Source organism: Falco biarmicus, chromosome 1 (genome assembly GCF_023638135.1).
Source record: "Falco biarmicus isolate bFalBia1 chromosome 1, bFalBia1.pri, whole genome shotgun sequence".
Lineage (NCBI taxonomy): Eukaryota > Metazoa > Chordata > Aves > Falconiformes > Falconidae > Falco > Falco biarmicus.
This window is the reverse complement of record NC_079288.1, coordinates 80,223,046-80,243,406: the sequence shown is the minus strand read 5'-3', so window position 1 is coordinate 80,243,406 and position 20,361 is coordinate 80,223,046. Positions and strand designations below refer to the sequence as shown.

The window sequence follows — 20,361 nt, the reverse complement described above, 5'->3', positions numbered from 1 at the left end:
ATAGTAACCAGGCACAGATTTTTCTGTCTCTGTGCTTTCTTCTTCTGTTTGAGTTCAGAAAAAGGGCTTATGGCCATGTTAGCAGGCAATGATTTAACACTTCATATTACAGTGGGATTAACCACCCCACTTGCCATGTGTACTCATGAGTATAATAATAGAGTTCTAAAATTAGAACCTTTGCCTGCACCTTCCTTTTAGGCACACATATCTAACTCAGGCCTTTAAAGTTAGTGATTTTAACTAGGTACATACATTTTGTTCCTTCAGTGCAAAGATGTAACTTTCAATACCTGTGACACTTAGGCATCAACAAGAGATTTTCTGAGGGAGCTACCAGATGTCTGCCCTCATCTTCCCAATAAATGTCTGGGTGGTTCTGATTATTTTGGAGGAAACTCTTCTTTTGTTAGCAAATGATAATTAGGCATGGCTTCTCTGTAGAAAAAGAAAATGAAGTACAAATATTTCCAACAGCCCTCTGGGATTCACTATGACATTCTCCAGACAGCAGTTGGACTCCTATGAATCTCTTGGAATTTTCTCATCCTTAAAATTAAATTGGGTACTGATATTCCTTAGTCATAGGGGTAGGCAATAGGGGATATAATAGCAAAGCAAGTCATGCAAATGCTTTCACGCTTCTCTCTTCTTCAGCTTTGCTGGAGGTGATAGAACAACACAGATTTCTGGAACTTCTTCATGCAGACCAGATTCTGTTCCCTGTGAATTGAGAACTGTGTCTTGGACCACACGGTTCTGCTAGCAAGAGCAGTTGGGAACTTCTTTCATGCTTCTTAAAGACCATGTCATTTGACACAAAAACTGACCCAACTCTGCAAGTTCAATGTCTGATTGTTTTACATTGGCACCAAGCAATTAAAAAAATGGGCATTATTTTAAGCTTAGCGGTGTGCTGTAACACAAAAATAACACCATCCACCCCATTAGATGGTGGATAGAGGGTGCCCTACCACAGATCCCTCCCAGTGTCACAAGTGGGACCAGGTTCAATGGTGGTGCACTGTCTGGATGGCAGTAGGCCGGTTCAGCAAGGACCCCTTCTGTGGTACTATTGCCGTGTTAAGTCTGGATATTGGGTGGTGGAGCAGTCAGAAACCAAGACAAAGATGGTCCATCCTCTCGCAGAGAAGCTCTATTGGATGCATATACGACTATGCAAAACTTTGCTGTGATATAGAGGCCCTAATAACAAGATACCACCAAACCATGTGTAGGCATCCTTGGAGTCTTGGCATCCTAGGAATGACGTATTTCAAGACCTTCAGCTTTATTCCAAATTTTCCCAAGTTCTCTGCTCTGATCCCCTTTATACTTTTTGCAGTTGTTTAGGGTGGGTGACACTACTTACTTCTGTGGTTGGCCTTCTTCCCTGAGATGTCAAATTCCTTTCCTTGCTTTATCGTGTGTTGCACTGCTTGTTCTACATACCTACTGAAAAGACCAAACAATTATGAAAAAGGTTTTACAAAATACTTATGACTTTAGAAAATACTATATTGATACCTTGAAAAAATATTAGAACAAACAGTGCTTTCCAAGTTATCAAAGGTTATTGCATCTGTAGGCAATTCCTTTCAGTCCTTTTCTTGAAGCTCATGTATGAAAAGTATGATATGGCCATGGGACCATAATGAGGGTATGCGCAAGAAACACATATGCCAGCATGAATGGAAGTGTAAGGTTTGCATTTTGTGCCAGAATTTCCATTTGGTGTTATTTAAAACTGCAGATCAGGGCTAGACTGTGACCAGCGCTAGATGAGTGTATAGGCAAACTGTACAACGTTGTTCCATTATATCCTGGCTCTTACAGAACTGCTCCTTTAACAGGCATCTGAGGCCTGTGAAGAGACAAACAATGTTAAACTGAGCCATCTCACACAAACTCACTTCAGGCATCCAACTTCAGAGTCTGGATTAGGAGTCTCAGTTTCTCATAAAGTCTGTGGAGCCATTTTGGTGCATGTGTGCCGTGACTCACCTTATGAAGACCCCACTGGCTGAGACTTTCATTTGGACCTTCCATGCAATGGAAGCTGAGCTTCAGTTGCACTTTGGGCTAAAAATTTGCTTAATGTGTTACTCTTGTAGGAATTGCTTCTACAACTCTGGGCTGCCCCTCTGCAGTCTTGCATGCACAAGGCAATTCCACTTTGCCAGGAAGCAGTCAAGAGCCTGGGGGCCTTTGAGATGACCTTTAAATTAACCTGGTGCAAAAAGCATAAGCATTGAAATGAGGGATGTAAAAGGTAATTCTGAGGAAGCCACAGGAACAAGTAAAATAGAAGCAGAGTACGTTGCTGGTGACAGTCCCTAGAGCTGAAGACGTCCAGGGGTAAATTGTGTCTCAGCCTGGGAAGGCTGGTACCTCCACAGCTTGGCAGGTTAGTTATTCTGTACAGAACAGGAAGGCTGGAGGCTGCTCCCTGGTGAGAGGAGACATAGTGTCCTCCTGTGAAAGAACAACAAAGATGAGTCTTGAACCACACTCTGGGGCAAACAGGTATTGAAAGTGTCTCTCTCTTTTTTCCAAAAAGTATCAAAAAATATCACCTCCACATCCTGAAGGCTTGATTTCAGCCAGTTACTTACGGAGATCCAGAAGGGCTCATGCTTGAGCTTTGTCAGGACACAATCTATTAGCAAAATCCTGGATCAAGAGTTGATCTTGAAGTGAGCGTCTTTAAACTTTGACAGTACATAGGTTTTGACTGGGCTGTTATCATGGTTACCTAGTGTGATCCTGTGCAGGATCCATATTCCTGGGCTGGTTCATGTGCCAATGTTGCTGCTGTCCACAAGGCTTTGTTTTCAAGGTAGTTAAATGAAGACCATAATGTAGTCTTCCCTGGCGTGCAGGGCACCATCAACAGGCCCTGCATCTTTATTTTTCCAAGCAAGCTTTGGAGTTTTAATCTCATTTTAAACCTCTTGGAACAAAATCTCACTTTGAGTTACAACTAAAGCAAGGGATGGGAGCTGCATATTTCAGCACATTCCCTTTGGGAATAAAATCGACAAACACAAAGATTGCCTAAGACCCTCTTACGTGCGTAGCAGCAGCCAGTGTTCACCAAGAAGAGGACATGGCCTTTGAGGAACTGAGTCAGGGGAGGAGCTCAGCAATGACCATTCACCACATTGTGGTCCCTTTAAATCTTCTCCACTTGGCAGCTCCAATTTTTCGGTGTTGCTATAGCAAATCTCCATGGCAATGACCCTAATCAGGGAAGGGGGATGCAGAGGGGGCGCATGCTCAGAGCGGCTGCTGGAGCCTCTCCTGCTTGCTACAACTGCTCCAAGGGTCTAGCAGACAGGCGAAGAAAAAGATCAGGTATTGGGCAAACTGGTCCGTGGGGTGCATTGCAAGCACATGGCATGTGGGTTTGTTTGCGTGCGCATGTGGGTCTGTGCTTATCAGGTCTCGTCCACTTCTTTGTGGGTTTGTGTGTGGTAGCAAACTGCTGATTTTCACTATTTCTCCTTGTTTCAGGCAGGGAAGATAGCTTGAATTATTGATGAGATAATGGCGTTGCCGTCTGTCTGGAGTGTGATGCGTGTGGCGATCCCGTTCATCTCAGTGGTTGGCCTGCTAAGCATGAGGCTTGTAGGGGCCAGCCAGGACCCTGGGAGTGTGATTCCTGCAGAAAGTATGTACCTGTCATGTGCACTCATGCCCTCCCGCTGCACCGCGTCTGCTTTCTTTCCTCCACTTAACTCACAGCAGCCACACAGACCTTAAGCTCCAGGAAAACGCAGCATTGCCTGATTAGCGAGGGAGTAATGATGAGTTTGTAACATGTCAGCAAAGCCCATGAAAACAACGCTTATAAAAACAGCACGTAAGCAAAGGATTAGTAGTCGTTTAGGAAAAAAATGCTAACTGCATACTATAATTTTTATTGGAGCTTGTTTCAAAGCTCTTTGGGTTTAGGTCTTTTAGATCTGCTTCTAGAGAGTTTCATTTCAAGATTTGCCACAATACATATAACATGCTTGCTAGTCTGGATATTGTTGGAAGAAAATTTGTGTCTATTTCTGCTAAGGCATTACATTTTTCTTATTTTAGTATTTAGCTGGAACAATAGGTCAAGTTCAAATTTCTTGTAACTACTACAGACTGACACAGGGGAGGTTTACCCAATCAGTGTATTTGTAAAGCGTATATAGATTTCTGAAATCCTGCTGCTATTCTGCAGATCTAATAAATAAATAAATATGACAGACTGGCTTGAGCACACCACGGAGCTGGGTTCTCTTGAATTTGGATCACAGCTCTGCATTAGCTTCCTCTGTCATTTTGAGCAAGTCTCTACTTAAACATTCTTAGCTCCAAAATGAGGCAAAACATGGAGTCAGTGTTCTCAGGGTGTTCTGATAACAAGTGGAAAGTAGCCTTTCATTAGAAAATATCCTCTGGGAGGAAAAAGAAAAAAGGAAGGTAATTGTATACAAACCTATCTTTAGTTCTTAGTCATGCTTACTTTGTATCGCAGCTATCTTTTCACATGGCTGCAGAAATATTTAATAGAAGACCTGATTTAGTCACTGTTTTATTCTCCTATAATTCCATTACTAGTTTTCAAATACACCTATGTGTATTTGTCTCTACAGAGTTTACATGCTGAATTCCCTTCTTTTTCCATTCTTTTCTATTAGTGCTAAGTTTTGGTTCTTAAACAGACCTCATTGACCTCATCTCTATTTTGTGTGTGTGTTTTTTAGGTATTAATTAATTTTAGTAAGTTTTGTGACAAGTAGTCCATTTTGTTTCCTCAGGGAGAATATCGTGCTTGAAAAATAAACTATATGTGCCCTATATGTGTGTCTATTAGCAGAGGCAAGTCAACACATTTTTGGGGCAAAGTATATCGTGGTTCCTTACTCTGCCTGTGTGGTGGAAACTCCCATTTTATCTGTAGAACAAAACTCTTGGCCAGGGTCTCTGACCCCAGTCTCAAGGAGTTGTATTTTTTATATCTTCTGGCCAAGCTACTGAGACCCCTGAGGAGCACTTGAGGAAGGTTCCTTGACTTGTCTGACTCCTGCATGTGAGAGAGAGGAATGAAGGGCAGGTCAGAGTGTTTCTGTGTCCAGTGTTTCTGGAGAGACAGGCTGCTCTGTCCTAAGTAATGGAGGCTGGTAGCATTGCTACGAATGCATAAGGGTATTTATGTCTGAGGCCAGGTGAGGAGGAAGACTCTCAGCTGATCATGGATGGCGAATTGTTCTGTGCTGCTGTAGGGACAGAGTTTTAAAGCAGCAAGAAACTCAGGATGCTCCTAATCAGCCACTTGTTGAGACAGTGCTGCATAGCTGCTAAGTGTTCCAGGTACTTTCCTTTGCCCATCTAGTCTCTTCCTGATAGTTAACCTGTGGAAGTCCTCCCTTAGGAAGCTATGGATGCTAAAAGTTTTCTTGGGATTGCAGAACTGATTGGGTAAATTCAAGGGGAAATTGTTCCAGATCTGTTCCAGATATGAGCTGTCCTATGCCAGCTGCTCTCAAGGCTTGGGAATGCTCCTAGACACATTTGTTGTACTAGAAGTGATGTGGCTCATGAGAAACAGGACAGTGGGCCAGGCAGACCTTTGATGTGACATACTGCAGACATTCCTGGATCTTTTCCTGCTTGATGTCAGATGCACTGGCTATTTCTCATCATGGAGTGGATCCTCCTGGGCACTGACCCATTTTGGGGGCAGTGCTACTGGCGCACGTGCACATACCTTCCCCATTGCTGGCACTTAAGTCCATACTGTCAGCCCAGGTAAACTGGTGGCTGTGGGATCCTGAATGACCCAGCAACAAAACTGGGGCTCTAGTACATGTTCTTGGCAGGGGTATATGATGTATATGAACCGTACTAGGTGTCCTTCTGCAGGGCAGACCAGTGTGGTGCTCGATGCTTTTCTCTGTTCCCAGGTGGATGACGTGGTACTGGAAACATGCCTTGAGTAGGAACAATCTCTTGTGGACCACACGGCCCTACAGCCTCACTCTCCCACTTGGTGGGAGAAATGTGTTCTTCCTACAGCAGCATGAGCTGGAGAGGGACAGCAATGTCCTCATGCAAGTGTGGGAGGTGCAGGAGTCACCCGAAAGAAGCATGAGAGTGAGTCACAGTTCTTAGCATTGCAGAGGGATCCTGCCCTCTGTGTGGCACTGATATCTGGCTTGGGGTACCATCACCTGCTCTCTGCTTGGCATAGTTTCTGCCAGCCAGAGAGCCAGGCCCAGCTTTTTATGAATAACGCTAATTAGCAGTGGTTAACCATGTCCTTATACACAGCACTTTGCATATGCAAAAAACTGTTCGAGTATGAAGTGGTCTTACTAACATTTGTGGATTATTTTGTTTAAAGTTCAATGCAATCCACTAGAAAAAATATTAAGTAGTTTCTCCAATCTCCCATTTCATTTATAGCCCAGATCACCCACTGTGAAAGCTGAAATGTGGAATTTGAAGAACAGAAGCTGGTCAGTCTGTTTTCATTAGCCAAGGTGCATGAAATACAAAGAGTAGATGCCATGTGCATGTGATGGAAAGTAAATCAGACTTCCACAGTGCTTTCAGTTCCAGTTTTTCACCAAGAAGAAGCCAAGAAGCATATTTTAGGCTCTCCTCCCCCACTTCTCCCCAAACACACAAAGACACATACAGTCTTCGTGCTGACAGGACCCATTTAAAGAATTATAGCTGACTCTTGATAATTCTCATTATGTTAATCCACAAACCTGTTAAGTCTCCCTATGAATGATAGTCTGTTCCCAGCTGTCAGCAAGGAATTAATAGCACTCTGCTGTACTTTGCTATGAGGCGACTTAGGTTTAGTTTCATGATTACTATAAGCTGATGTAAGCCTATGCTGCCTTTGCCCTCCTCCCCATAACCTGGCCTCCTGCCCTTGCCCTGTTTCTTGTTCTGGCCCCAGAACTTGGGTATTCAGGATCTGATCTGGAGAAAAAAAGATCAGCAATCCAGCTGACCAAGCAACTGCATGGTTACTCCTGCTGTAAGTGACGGAAAGTGTGGGAACATGTAGCCAAGGACAGAAATCAGGGTGGGATTGCTGCTATTGGCAACAGCACATTTAGATTTGTTTAAAACCTTTGTGAAAACAGACCCTTAGATCATATGTTGGGGAAATGTCCATGGACATCCTACTGAAAATATTGTAAGCATGAAGAGAGATGAAGTCTAGCTAAATAGGCCAGTTTACCAGTCCAGCTCTTCAGTCTGGAAAGGAGACACTGAGGCAGGGAGTGATGGAAAGCAGCAAAGTCATAAGCTGGACAAAAATAGTGAATATTTAATAACGGTCTCTTCCACTGCAAAAGATTAGAGGCAGGAAATGAAGGCAGCAGATGTTAACCTCAGAGCAGACAAGAATGGTATTTTGTTCACTCACTGAATAGCTAAGCTGTGGAACTCATTGTCACAGGATGCTGTAGGTGCCAAAAGTTTACATGGATTCAGGAAGTAATGAGGCAAATGAATGTGAGAAAAATTCACGGCAACCTTATCAGATGTAGAAACACCAGTCAGACTCAGGATATCCTCAAACATCTTGATAGGCTGGAAGAACATTTCTAATCTTATTCTTATATATTCCTTAAGTATTTGCTATTGGCTACTGCAGGAATCTGGCTAGTGTAATAGTTTAAAAGCCTGTTTAAATCAGTACTTGGGCAGGTTTGCTGGTAAAAGTCTGACTGTAGCTACAGGCTTTCCAGGTAACAGGGTATCACCTCTATTTTATTTGGGGAACTGCTTGCAAGTTGCTCTGTGCTAGTGCTTGATGGAGAGATCAGAACTGCCCTAGTTCAGTTCCCAAAGTGCTGAACAGATGTAAGCTCTGCAGGGCTGCATGGGTGGAAGAGTTTATAGCTAGCCACCTCCCCGGCTGCTTATCACCTCCTCCCAGGTACAGCTGTCCTCGCTGTCCTCTCATCTGCCAGTAGTGCTGCTTCAGTGAGTGCTCTCTGTGCTGCTCTAAGTCAAAATGGTGTGTCCCATACTGGGATGTAGCTGGTTGGAGAATGACATGAGCTCTCTCGCTGCCAGTGCTACAGGGCTGCTAGCTCCCAGCAGGCAGGAGTACTAACCTGACCCAGGGATAGCTGTGCCTGGAGAAGGACTCTTCATCAAGAACAGCCCAGGAGACTACTTTAGAAAGTATGAATAAATATCCCATTATGTGGTGAAACTGTCTGCATCTGCATGGTGGCGTCAAAAAGCAGTGTGGTGTGAGTAGCTTCGCATGTGCTGACCCAGGACACAGAGCTGCCCAGGCAGGTATCCTCAGTGTCACCACCATCTTCCTGCAGAGGCTGCTTTGATGCCAGGGCAGCTACTTTCACAGGGGTGGCAGAGTGAAACAACCACTTGGCATAGTTGTGTCGTTCCACTAGTACCTCCCTGTCCACACAGGAGCACTTGGCTGCCATAAATACCAGTGAATGATTCCATGCAGCCATCGCCTTTATAAGGGCCTGGGAAGATTTCCTGGGTAGCAGGCAATGATTGACTGTTGAATTCATGACTCCTCAGAGAGCTTTCTCCACACTGCCAGAGCAGGAGACATTCATTTATGACCCGAAGTTTGGATTTTTCTCCATCAAGTTCTGATTTTAAGAACACTTTAGTAACAAGTACTTCAAGATATGCAGCACTTCACCAAGGTGTAGCCAGGGCAGGGTGCTTTCTGAGATCACAGCAAGGGGAGGGAGCAGACCATGGCATCAAGCAAATGATGGATTTGTTGACAGCAGACTGAGGATGCAGGTTCTCTCTGAGGACTCTGCTCCATGATCTGAAGTGGAAAAAATTAAATCACTGAAATACTGAAACCAGGAGGGGGTTGTGTGTCTTTGAAATGTGCTCGAAACCATCCTGTCACTATTTCTCTTGGACCTGGAGTCTTTGTGAGTGATGTACTTACAGAGGTGGAGACTTTGGATCTCCCCATATCCCTGGAATTCAATCCCTGGCTTGATCCCGCGGTCTCCCTGAGATGTCAGCTGCACGAAGGGGAGATGGAGGAGGATGGATGGGAGAGAAACACCTCCTGAACAGGTCAAAGACCCTAAGAGGTTTGCTGGGGACCAAGAAGCACTCTGGCTGCTCCCTTGTGTCAGGCCCAACTGCTAAGTCCATATTGGCAGCAGGGTGCCAGGCATGGGGTGCTGCAGTGCTGCACAGCAGGTTCCTGGCTCCAGGCAGCTCCCCAGCTATCTCAGCAGCAGCTTTGCGCCCTCTTTGCTTTGTCAGAGCAGCACAAGTGGCTGCCTGTGGGCAAGGGTTTCAGCACTCCCCCCAACACGGGGGCTCTGTGATCAGTACAGAAGGCCTCTCTTCCCATTCCACCTGCACCTCCTCCAGTACCTGCATTTCTTCTCCTAAAAACCCACAAAAGGGCTTAAGTGCAGGGTGAATCCTGGCAGAGTGGAAATGCCCAGGTCCAGAAGTGAGCCATTCTAGTTGTTGTCGTCTCCTTCTCCCCCTCTTCTCTGCCTTTTCCCTGCCCTGCCCCTCTGTGCACACACACTGGTACCAGCTGCAGAGCCAGTGGGATGCTTTGCATTCCTGGCAGAGAAAAAATACAGCAGCAGGTGAAAGGAAGCAAATACAGATCTGGCACTGTCCCTTGCCAGGCTGCTCTGTAAGAGCTCCTGTAAAAACAGACCTGCCTGTCTGATTTCTGAACCACTGCAAACTGCTATTTTCAGTTGACAATTAACCCGTGTCTGAGGAGGGTTGAGGATTTCAATTTTAAGGTAAGAGGCTGGGGGCTGAAGGCACGCGGCGCTGGGTAGAATGAAGCCTGAGCTGTGTTCAGAAGAGTACACACAGCAAAATGCTCTTGTGTTTTTTCTGGTCCTCAGACATGTGCACAAGGACAGATACAGCCCTGTCCACGGGCAGCCCTAACCTTGTGCACATGCAGGTGTGGGTGCCTGGCAAAATGGATTTGCTCCTGGCATTACAAGGTCTCTGAGTATTCCCCCTCTGTACTGCTGCACTCCAGATTTCATGCTGTGACAATGATGTCTTCTTCTGTACCTTTTTCCAGGTCGCCCCTGTGTTGACTGCCATGCATTTGAGTTCATGCAGAGGGCGTTGCAGGATTTAAAGAAGACGGCATATAATCTAGACGCACGGGTATGTGTTACTATAGAAATGCTCTTACTTAGCCTTTATAGCCAAGTGGCCAGGTCTGCCTGTCTGCGTATAGCAGAAATGACATCCCTGCTGACTCACTTCCATTTCAGCAAATAGGATTGTACCAAGTACAGATTATTTTTTCCTAGGCTGGAGAGGTTCATTAAAGATCATCTAGTCTAACTTCTTGCATAACAGGCTAAAGAATTACCCCAGACAGTCCCTGCATCAAATAAAGAAGGAAAGATGATGCATGAAGGAGAGAAGAACAAGAAAACTGATTTTCTCTCTACCTCACAACATTGTTTCTGAGCTGTGGACTGACTGCTCAGTGGGTAGGAGTGGAAAGCAAATGGGAGAGCAAGAAGGTGGCAGGCAGGGCTGGCAGGGAGGAAAGGGAAGCACATATATTCTTTGCTCATGGATCGATAGTCTGTGCAAAAGAGGGAAGCACATTTGCTCGGGTAGTTATCACAACACACAGGGCATTTTCCTCACATGCCAGTCTTGTGCTGCAGAGGTCCCAACGAACAAAAAATGAGGGTGTGTTAAATCCCCTGATTTTAGCAATGCATGCATATGTGGGATCGTAAGTATGCATAAACACTGACTGCGGTAGGACCTATCGCAGTGGTTCCCATGCTGTCTGAAGTTTGCAAGAGGCAGGAGGTCTCTCAATTCTAATAAAGCCTCACCATGTGTGTTTTGTCCTGCCTCTCCTTCCCTAACAGCTCCATTAACGCTGGCAACATGACAGTAAAGCAACTTGTGGTGAGTGAAACCAGTTCGCAGCCACGTCTCCCAGTTCCTTTAGGTGCCTGCTCAGTGCCTTTGACCCGTGTCACCTCTGTTGGTAGGTGAGAAGGGCTCCTTGCTTCTCTAAAGTCATGCTCTACTCAAATTATCATTCACAGCAGAGTCAACCAGAGTAGTAAATTAATTGTGCCTCTCAAACTATAACACAGAAGGGCAATTACATGGCTTTGCCTTTGCTTTCTTGTGACCTTGGGCAATCATGTAGGGCCCTACACAGTAAGGTTGGGGTGACTTTAGCTTTCTTGAGCTATCAAGAGCAAACTGATTAGGGCAGAGCTCTGAGTGCAGTATGGGTTACGTTGCAAAAGTTTCCCATGCACTAGCATAATACTAAATAACTCTTCAGTGGTAGAGTGTGAATAGGGACTCTTTACCTCCAGCAGCTGCGCTAGGCTGTTCTGGTACCTGGTGGGATTTCACCTAAGTTTGGATTAGGTTCAGCTGAAATATTTACATTTCACATGACACGGCAAGACCATGTGCAATCATAGCTGTGTTGGTTCTTATACTGTCACCAGACTTTACATGGGAAGTTAAAGCAGGTACTAAATTTCTCTAAGCCACACTGAGAAGATTTTTTGAATGCAACAGAGGCAGCACAATTCCTTAATCCCACTTACAGACATATTCAGACATATCTGTGTTGGCTATTGTATTTGCAGAGCAGAGTAAGAATACAACCCATCAAAGGGCAATGCTGTGTCCTAAGAGTGAGGCAGAATATAAAGGGAGAGGCTGGCCTCAGAGTGCTGCAGGGTAAGCTGTTTCAGTGAGGACTTGGGACAGGCCTAAGATGCTAAGGCACTGATTCAGCCAGCCCTCAGTATTAGAGAACAAGGGGCATAGGAACAGCGCATCATCAAAACAACCACAACCAGTTATCTGGAACATCACCCACGCTTTGACAACTGTCAGAGTTTAGTACTGCTAGTAAAGAAAGGGTATATTACTGTCCATCTTTTTCAGCCTTTGGATTGAGACTCCAAAGCCCTTTCTGGAGGAGATGCTTCAGTTAAGTACAAATTATTGAATGATGCAGAGATACAAAAGTGAAATGCAGGGTCCAGGGCCTTACAAATGGCACACTGTGGCTTTCTATTCTCTGCAAGGTACAGCCTCCATACCCTTACTCCACTGGTGCTTGGTTTATGCTGACCAACTATAATTTTTCAAGTTTTACACACAAACAACTTCGTCCAACAACTCCTGAGTCTTGAAAGTTTTTACAAGGGGAAACTCCATGCAGGACTGTTCCTACCAGGGACTTCCTAAGCCAATGCCAAGAGGGCTGCAATTAATTTTGTAATTGATGCTTCTTTTTCGTAGTCTTTCAGTTTACAATTGAGTGCTCCCAGATCTGCTCTTCCTGCCTGTAAGCAGTCATGAGTGATGCCTAGGCAGGGTTTGTGGTAACAGTGACAGCTTGGCATTACAGTGAAATCCAGTAAGCCTGTTTGATGTTAAGGTGATTCTATGATTTCTACTGGGCTCACAACAATAAGAGCATTCACTCATCCAAGATTTCATTGTACAAGCAAGGAACAGTGTGTAGTAATGCCTGCCACTGCACTAAGCTGATAAGTGAAAGCAGACAAGGAAAGTGAACAAGTCATCTTTAATGCAAACGTGGATGTCAAAAGTCTGAGTTGAAAAGGACAGAGGGCTGTGGAGGGGAAGGAAAAGCAGTTCTCAAACTGCCTTTCCTTGCAAAATTTTGCAGTCGGAGAGCAAGAAATGAGGAGCAGAGAGTGGGAGCCGCTAGGGGACAGAGGTACTGCTGGCCAAGCAGGAAAAGCTTGGTGGAGCAGGTCTCCAGGTAGAAGTGCCCGGCTATTCCTTTGGAAACTGCGTCTTTGTTAATCAGCCCTTTGCTCTTACTAATTTTTCATGAGCTATCATGTCAGAGGAACACCAGCAGCCTGAACACCTTGCTATTTCACGGAGCATGAGATAATTTATTAATAAGTGGGCTTCAACCTTTAATGTTTTTTCCCAGTGCGGATGGGATACGCATTCGTGGTGAATTTAAGCCTGGTAACTTTTTTTCCCCTCTCAAGAAACTCTTCAAAGTCAGTCTACAAACTACTTGAGGGACCACAGACCACAGGGTGAAAACCACAAGATATGCTCAGGAGGAAGTTTCTCTTCAGTCACAATTGCACTCGTTAACATGAGTTGCTTGCACTGACAATTTTGAGTCTTGCAGGAGACTCAGCTTCTGAAATGATGGTGCCACTTGAGAAGTTCAGCCTTTGTTTCTCAAAAAGTGAGACCAGGACACACAAAAGACTTAAATTATTTGATCACAATTAAAGAAACGATACTTAAATATCTTTAAGGATTTAAAGTTAATATTCTTTCCTGCATACTGAGAAAAAAAAGCTTGTAAATGCTTTTCCACAAAGGCGCTCCAAAAACAAGACCAAGTAATTTTAAATGATGTATGTAGAGAATGGTTTTCAAGTTTTCAAGAGGGGCATAGCTCCAAATGGATTCGATAATAAGGCAACTGTCAGTAGATTAACTCAGGTTAAAATAGGAGCCACAAACTCAAGTCATGAAAAATCATGAGTTTCAGACAACAAGGTTAGTCTGACAGCTGGATTGAACTCAGAGTTATTCTAGAGAAACAGCAGTGTAACTGGGAGCACAACTGGCTCCTCAGCACGTGGTATCTGGTGCAATTAAATCATACAGTACTGAAACGTTGTCAACAGGAAGCCAGCAATAACTGCATAGGAATTAAGAGTCGTGCAGTTGAAAGTGGAATTTTTCTCAGCCTTTATAAAGGACACTTTAATAATTTTGACAGCCTACTCCCTAGTAGTTAACTGTGAAAATGAAAACATTTAAACTATAAAAATACTCTCTGTGCATCTTGGTTCTGAATATACTTATTTCTTCACTTTTTCTGGATGAAAACCAGCACTAATAACTATGATTTTTCACTCAGCAAAGCACCTTGGCTACAGCTGTGTGGAGGGATTAGGTATAATCAATTATATAATCTTTTAAACTGATATATTCAGTTCTTTGATTTCATGTTTTTCTGCAGACAGAAACCCTCCTCCTGAGAGTGGAAAAGAGAGGCCTGTGTGATTGCTTTCGTGCAGTACACTGAAAAGAGCACTGGGATTTGGCCAATGGACATTTATTCATTTTTAAAATACTGTTCAATAAATTACAGGAAGATACAGAGTGCAAGTTGTGCCACACCATAAGGAAAACAATTTTTATCCAGGCAGGTACAGCTCAGATAATTTTTGCTTTGATGTGTTTTATCATTACTGTATGCAATATTGCATCTGCTGAAATGTCAACAGAAGAAACAGCGCCCAAGTCTCACTTGTGGCTTTTATGAGAGGATAGCATCTCACTTTTCTAGTATTTCAAGCCAAAAACTGTCCTTGGATTCTCAGGCCAGCCCATCAGCACACGTGAATTGCCATAGATCTGTGAAAGTCAATGGAGCTGAATTCTTTAATGCATTTATGGTAGAATATATCCCTAACATGAAAAGGAAGCTACTTTGCAATGATGCATAGCTAAACATTTACAAACAAGCAGTCATGGCTTTATATAGAAATTAATAGTTGTCACTGCTTGGCAGTCCAAGGAAGGTATTTGTTCCCAATTGTATCAATAGTCCAGTGCACAGAAAACACTGTAATCTGTATCACAATTTTAATTTCTTCAGAGCCGCACAGTAGCTGTGATTTTTTTGGAGAGATGCATTAAGTATCTAATGTGATCAGTAACATTTGTAATCGCATGAATACTGCCTGGCAATTGAACCGATTGCGTCTGCCAAAATCTTCTGAAGAAGTGTCTTTCATTAAGCAAATCACATACTGGATTGATCCACTCAAACTGGCCTCTACACAGGGTTTTGGCAGAGAGCCTACAAAATGCCTGTGTGCCCAGGAGTCTCTTGCAAACTGTATTCTGAGAAATATTTAAGTTCTACCAAAATGGTCCATAGCTCTTGCATGGACTTTACATTCCATAGCAGTGGGTTACAGTGCTGATACTATTAATATTCCTGCTGCAGTCAGTGTGAGACAAGAGAGAACAAAACAATTTAGGCAGTGTAGTAGTAGTAGTAGTAGTAGGTGGCAAAATTGCGCCTTGTTACTCTTTGAAAAAGGAGAGCAAATCCTTTCGTGTTATTTTCCCTTTTTCCTTTGTTTTGGGGAGGAGAGCAGAAAATGGCCCCCGTGGAAAATTATTGTAGATAACAGTAAGATTTTTCATAGGGCTTAAAATATCATCCCCAAAGTATAATTAGTAGAGATCTGTGTATCAGCTAGAGAATCTATGTACAGGCTAGACGCTTTTATACAAGCAAGAGTGTGGGAGCAGTATCAACAACAGTGGTTTTCAAAGTAATTTTGCCAATTCTTATGAATTTGTCTCTCTTCCCATAAATGGCTGATATTTTGCTGTCAGGCTGCTCAGTAAGTTATGATGGAAGATATTTGTATGTTTCCAAAGTGCTTCTCTCCCATTTTCTCTACCACATTAGGCACAGGGAAATAGGGAACTGTGACCCACTGCCAACTTTGTGTGCAGTCATACTCAGTAACGCAAAGGAGTGTATTGCCATATACTCTGCCAAAGTTGTTCAAAAAGCATGTGTGTGGTTCTCAGCAAGGAAAAGGTTCCTTGCACCTGCATTTCAAGCAGGAAATTCACTTTGTCCTTTGTAGTGTTCTAGAAAAACCCTTAACAGGTCATCAGGATCTAGTTTGTATAAAAGAGAAGCAGCATGACACAGCAACACATTGCTTCTAGCAGCATTACACTCCAGTGGTGACTGACTGACAGGAAGCAATAGAGGTTCTTATCATAGACCATATTTTATTTTACAGATAAAACACTAGGCTTAACACAACTCCTTTGTGAAATATTAAACTTAGGTTACTTTACTCCCACTTAGATTTGAACCAAAGTAATGCACAGGTTTTTTTGAGTTGGCTTTTCGCAGGAGAGGGAGTTCCAGCACTGAACCTGTGAATTTTCCAGCCCAGCTCACCTTATCAGGGGGCAGTGTGTCTATGGTTTTGTATTGCTATTGTGCATGCTTATTCTGCTGGTACCTTAAAGAATCTTGCAAAGTCCTGTTAGCAAACACTGAGGTTTTTTGGCTGTGTTTTTATTTAGAAAAATGGTTGCTCACAGTTGAGGTTTGATACATGCAGCTTGTTACAATAAAAAAGTGGAATGAATGACAAGTGGATGTTCTCTGACTCCCAAAGGGATCACAGTGACACTGCAACTTTACAGTTGTGATGACAGTGATTATTCTGTATGTACTCCTCTTTGTCTATAATACAATACAATAAAAGCGCAAGATGCATTATGGTATTTGGTGTGCTTTGTTACTGATTTGAAAAATGACAGTGCTTGTGCATTAGTAAATATCTGGTCTTTAATTAGGTGGAAAATACACAGAGAAAAAATGCTATTTTGAATATGAAAATAAAGAAATCTTGTATTGGGGTAAAATTATGAATGTATTCTTATTTGCTGAAGTATAAAATCAAACTCACTTTTACTTGAAATTAAAAGTACTGCAATGATATTTGTGACCTTTTTTAAGGACTCCATACTCTGAACTTGCTGGTTGTGATAAAGCTCCTTATAACTGCTGGATGGCATGAAGAAAAAAATAATAATTTATTATTGCTCATGAAGTTAATGTAAATTTGGAACCCCATTGAGTCTCTAATTATAGAAGAAACTGTATTTTACAAAATCATTCAATTGCAGGAGGCCTTAAAGCAGGAGGTCTGTTTTCCCACACACTTTCAGCACAGTTTTGCTGCAGAGCCAAGGCAGTTCCCCTGACCTTTTGAAACCAAGCTGTGTCTTCCTTTGTTTTGGTGCAGTGCTGCTGCAGGTAGCACTGGGCACATGGCATTTGTACACAAGGTGGAGTGCAAGTGGTAGGCTGTAAAGATGCACAAGTCCTCCCTATAAGAGAAATGGTATAATCTTATTAGCGTGGTGCTATCTCTGTTTTGGCAAGTGATGGATAAATCCTAGTAACGATCTCTGCATATCCACAGCTTCTCATACCTGAGGTAATGCCTTCTTTAGGTGTAATTTTGTGTGTATTCTAAGTTAGGAATTTTGAGCTCAGTCTCAGGACAACTCTCTGAAGACATGTCTCTGGATTTCATTCTGAAAAATGGGAACACAATCTATCTTGCTTGTAATGAAGATTCCTGCTAGGTAACATCAAAGCTGAATAGTATTATTGTTAGTTGAATCTGGCTAGTGTATGGGCTGGTGTTCCTTACCCATATTTTTGTGTGGAATACTCTGAAAGCCCTATGGAACACCCTCTCCAGATGGAAATCTCATATTTGGAAATCAGTTATTTCTTTGTACTCAGAGCTAGGCTGTAGGCAACTCTTGGCTGATCTGAGCATCCACTATACGTGCCCTATTTTCTAAGCAATAGCTATAAAGTGTGTAGGTAGTTCTCTTAAGAGTATCCACATGGTTTCTGTGCCCCTTCCTTCACCTGCCCCAGGCTGGTACCCAGAAACAAGTCCTCCTCCTGTAGCAGTGGGACTTATGGAGAGGGCTCATGCTGCTACCAGAAGACAGATCTTACGCTGCTGAGAGAAAGCACTTGCTGTGCTGAAGGAGGCTAACAGGAATTCCGGTGTAGTTTAAAGGTAATTTAAAGGAAGAAAGGCTCTGAGGCTGTTGTGCCTTTCCTGAGGCAGGGAAGCATAAAGGATGTTTTTTCTTTGGAACTGGCACAAGGCAGAAAGTTTGCCTTTGCCTCTCCTGGCAGACAGGAAAGAGACCCCCTTGCCTAAAACAAAGTTCTGCTTAGTCCTTCCCTGGCCAGGACTCAATGTGTAAGAGGAAAGGAGAGCAAGTGTGGAGGGGAAAAGAGACACCTGCCTTCTGCAGCCTGGCTGAGCTCCTGGCAAATCAGTGCTCCTTACTGAGAAACCAGAGCTGCAGCCTCCTAAGGATTTATATGCTGTGCATGGTAAGCAGAGGCTGCAAACATTTTGAATGAGGGCAGTGCTGCAGACAAAGCTGCCCGGCACAGCGGTATCAGGAACAGGATTTGAAATGGGGAGCACAGAGGTGTTGTGTGCACTGATGCAAAAGAAGGGATTATTTTCCCCACTCCTGTCAAACATGGCACGTGAACTTTCCAAGCTTTCCAGAAGCTGCTTTTGAGAGCTGTGCTATGAAATGCAGATGGAAGAGGTGGTTGTGAATGATCCCTGTGCTCCTCAGCCAGAGCTGTGCAGAACATGGGAAATCTCAGGGAGGATTTCTGCTGTGCTTGTTCCCAAAGTAAATACAGAAGAGCTGGAACTATCTTTTGCAAATTGGTACTTGTCAATTTGAAAATCAAGTGAAAGCTAATTTGCAGGTGCTTTTAACAGCACTTGCTTGAAGAGTCTTCTTGGCAGCAAAAGTTGTATAGAGGAGGAAAACTAATATCAATTGCAAATATGTATATATATGTATAATATGTATATATGTATAAAATATTTAGCATCATTTTTGCTCCAGTAAACATTTTGAATAAATAATTTCTGACAGCAATGGATGAAGCAGGATGGGTCTGTCTGCTAAACTTCTGAAAAGACACTGTGGTTTTCCAATTTCTGGTTCTTGCTGCGCCTTGAACAGGCCCTGAGGCTCTGTTCAGAATATGCACTCAGCATCTCTGCATCTCCACACAGGCAAAGGAAGGAAAGATTTTTTTCCCCCATGATGATATTCTGTTGCTCACGTTAATTTGTTGACTGCTGGAAAAGGATCCCACAGTAGAAGGGCTTTTGGTCTAACTTAATGTGGACAAGCTTATGTGCCTATGTTATGTTAAATATGTATATGGCTAGAAAAGAAACTGACATTATTATCTTGCTTCCCTGAACCCCAAAGGAGAGGAATGAGAAACACAAGGAGACTGCTAGAAAACCACTTCATCATTCTCATAATTTTTGAGGAGACTGAAGCACATGTTAAAGTTTACCAAAACCCACTTGCCACAAACTTGTCTCACCTACTGCATCCCTGAGCTGGGTGGTGAAGGGGAGACAGCTGGATCTGTGAAACATGCAGTTCCAGTTGGCCATTGAGCTCAAAGATGATAGAGAGGAAAAGCAAAACCAAAAGGACCAGCTGCAATGCAGGGCAGCCACCCATGACAGGGCCTTATACAGTGAGGAACCCCAAGTATCTGCTTGCCCTCTTTATGTGTAAACACAGCCCTGTCCCTAGCAGATAAAAAGGAATTAGCATTGATGATCATTAATGTCCATTATTAAGGCTTCAGTTCACTATATCCATCAACATGTTTTCCATGCAATAGCTCTTTGCAGAAAACTCTTCCATAAATGACAGACCTCTTGTTCAGCATGTCTTTTTTGAATGCATTTGTTGAAGTCCATATGTTTCTGTTCATGCTGAAATCATCATCAGTGCTGTTTTCTCAACACTGTGGCCCAAATTCTGCCCTTATATGCCCACAAGAGATTCTTCAAGAACTTACTGAAAACCACAAGAGGTGACTCAGGCCTGTTTTGCACTAACACAGTGCTTTGTTTACTCTGTGTGTGTCTAAAATAACTCCCTGTTGGATTTCCTACAGTTCCCTTACGGTATTGTAAAAAGCTTTCCTGGAGAGAGCAAAGCCCCTGTTCCCTATCCCTAGAAATACAGAACAGGGGAGTAAAGGCTGAAGAAATTTAATCCTATAAACTGTGTTTCTCAAGCTGATCACGTGTTGGCTTCAAGATTAAATGTTATCCATAGTTTAAGTACTGACTATGTGAAATAACAAACAGAAGCCTAGATTTTTTGTAGTGGTGCAGAAGGTATTTCATCATCTTAAAAGCATGTAAAGTACTAAAGACAGATGGCGTCTACAGCACCAATTACTGGCTATATCTGGTTTTTCTAAGTGTTGATACACCAACCTGCTTTTACTGATCTGTCCTTATAGATGGGGACAGAATGACACTGCTCAAAAGGACGGGTTCTCTTTACGTCAGATTTCATTCCATAGAAATAAATTTAAAAGGTGAGGTAAAACTATACTTTTTTCCAAAGACACAATAATGATATTGTAACAAGTCTGTTTTCTCTGATGTTTAATTCCTTTTCTTTTTAATTGCTTAAGAAACTGTGCCTGTACCTCACTACTCAGGTGTGTGTGGGAGCTGAATGTGTAGCAGGCTGTAAACGTGTAGAGCTCAGCAGTTAAGTATAGTGTAAACCTGAAGAGGAACTTGGAAACCAGGAATTCTTGAACTGTGATACAGCTTTGCCTTACTGAGGTGCTTTGGGGTACAAGCCATGTTTCCTTTG

General features: G+C 43.1%; 1 protein-coding gene across 1 annotated transcript; it reads left to right on the top strand.

The window, feature by feature from the left end:
• The first annotated feature begins 390 nt into the window (after positions 1-390).
• Positions 391-16,371, top strand: C1H4orf48 (chromosome 1 C4orf48 homolog). Its single transcript, XM_056339892.1, has 4 exons — positions 391-3,357; positions 3,517-3,673; positions 10,100-10,188; positions 14,060-16,371. The coding sequence occupies exons 2-4, from the start codon at positions 3,550-3,552 to the stop codon at positions 14,123-14,125; spliced, it is 279 nt and encodes a 92-aa protein (XP_056195867.1). The 5' UTR covers positions 391-3,357; positions 3,517-3,549; the 3' UTR covers positions 14,126-16,371.
• Positions 16,372-20,361: the final 3,990 nt, after the last annotated feature.

What these genes read in the sequence shown, in the direction of transcription:
- C1H4orf48 (XM_056339892.1), top strand. Translation starts at nt 3,550, where the DNA reads ATGGCGTTGCCGTCTGTCTGGAGTGTGATGCGTGTGGCGATCCCGTTC. An exon ending in GAGTGTGATTCCTGCAGAAA is followed by an intron (nt 3,674 to 10,099) that starts GTATGTACCTGT and finishes ACCTTTTTCCAG; the next exon opens with GTCGCCCCTGTGTTGACTGC. An exon ending in CATATAATCTAGACGCACGG is followed by an intron (nt 10,189 to 14,059) that starts GTATGTGTTACT and finishes GTTTTTCTGCAG; the next exon opens with ACAGAAACCCTCCTCCTGAG.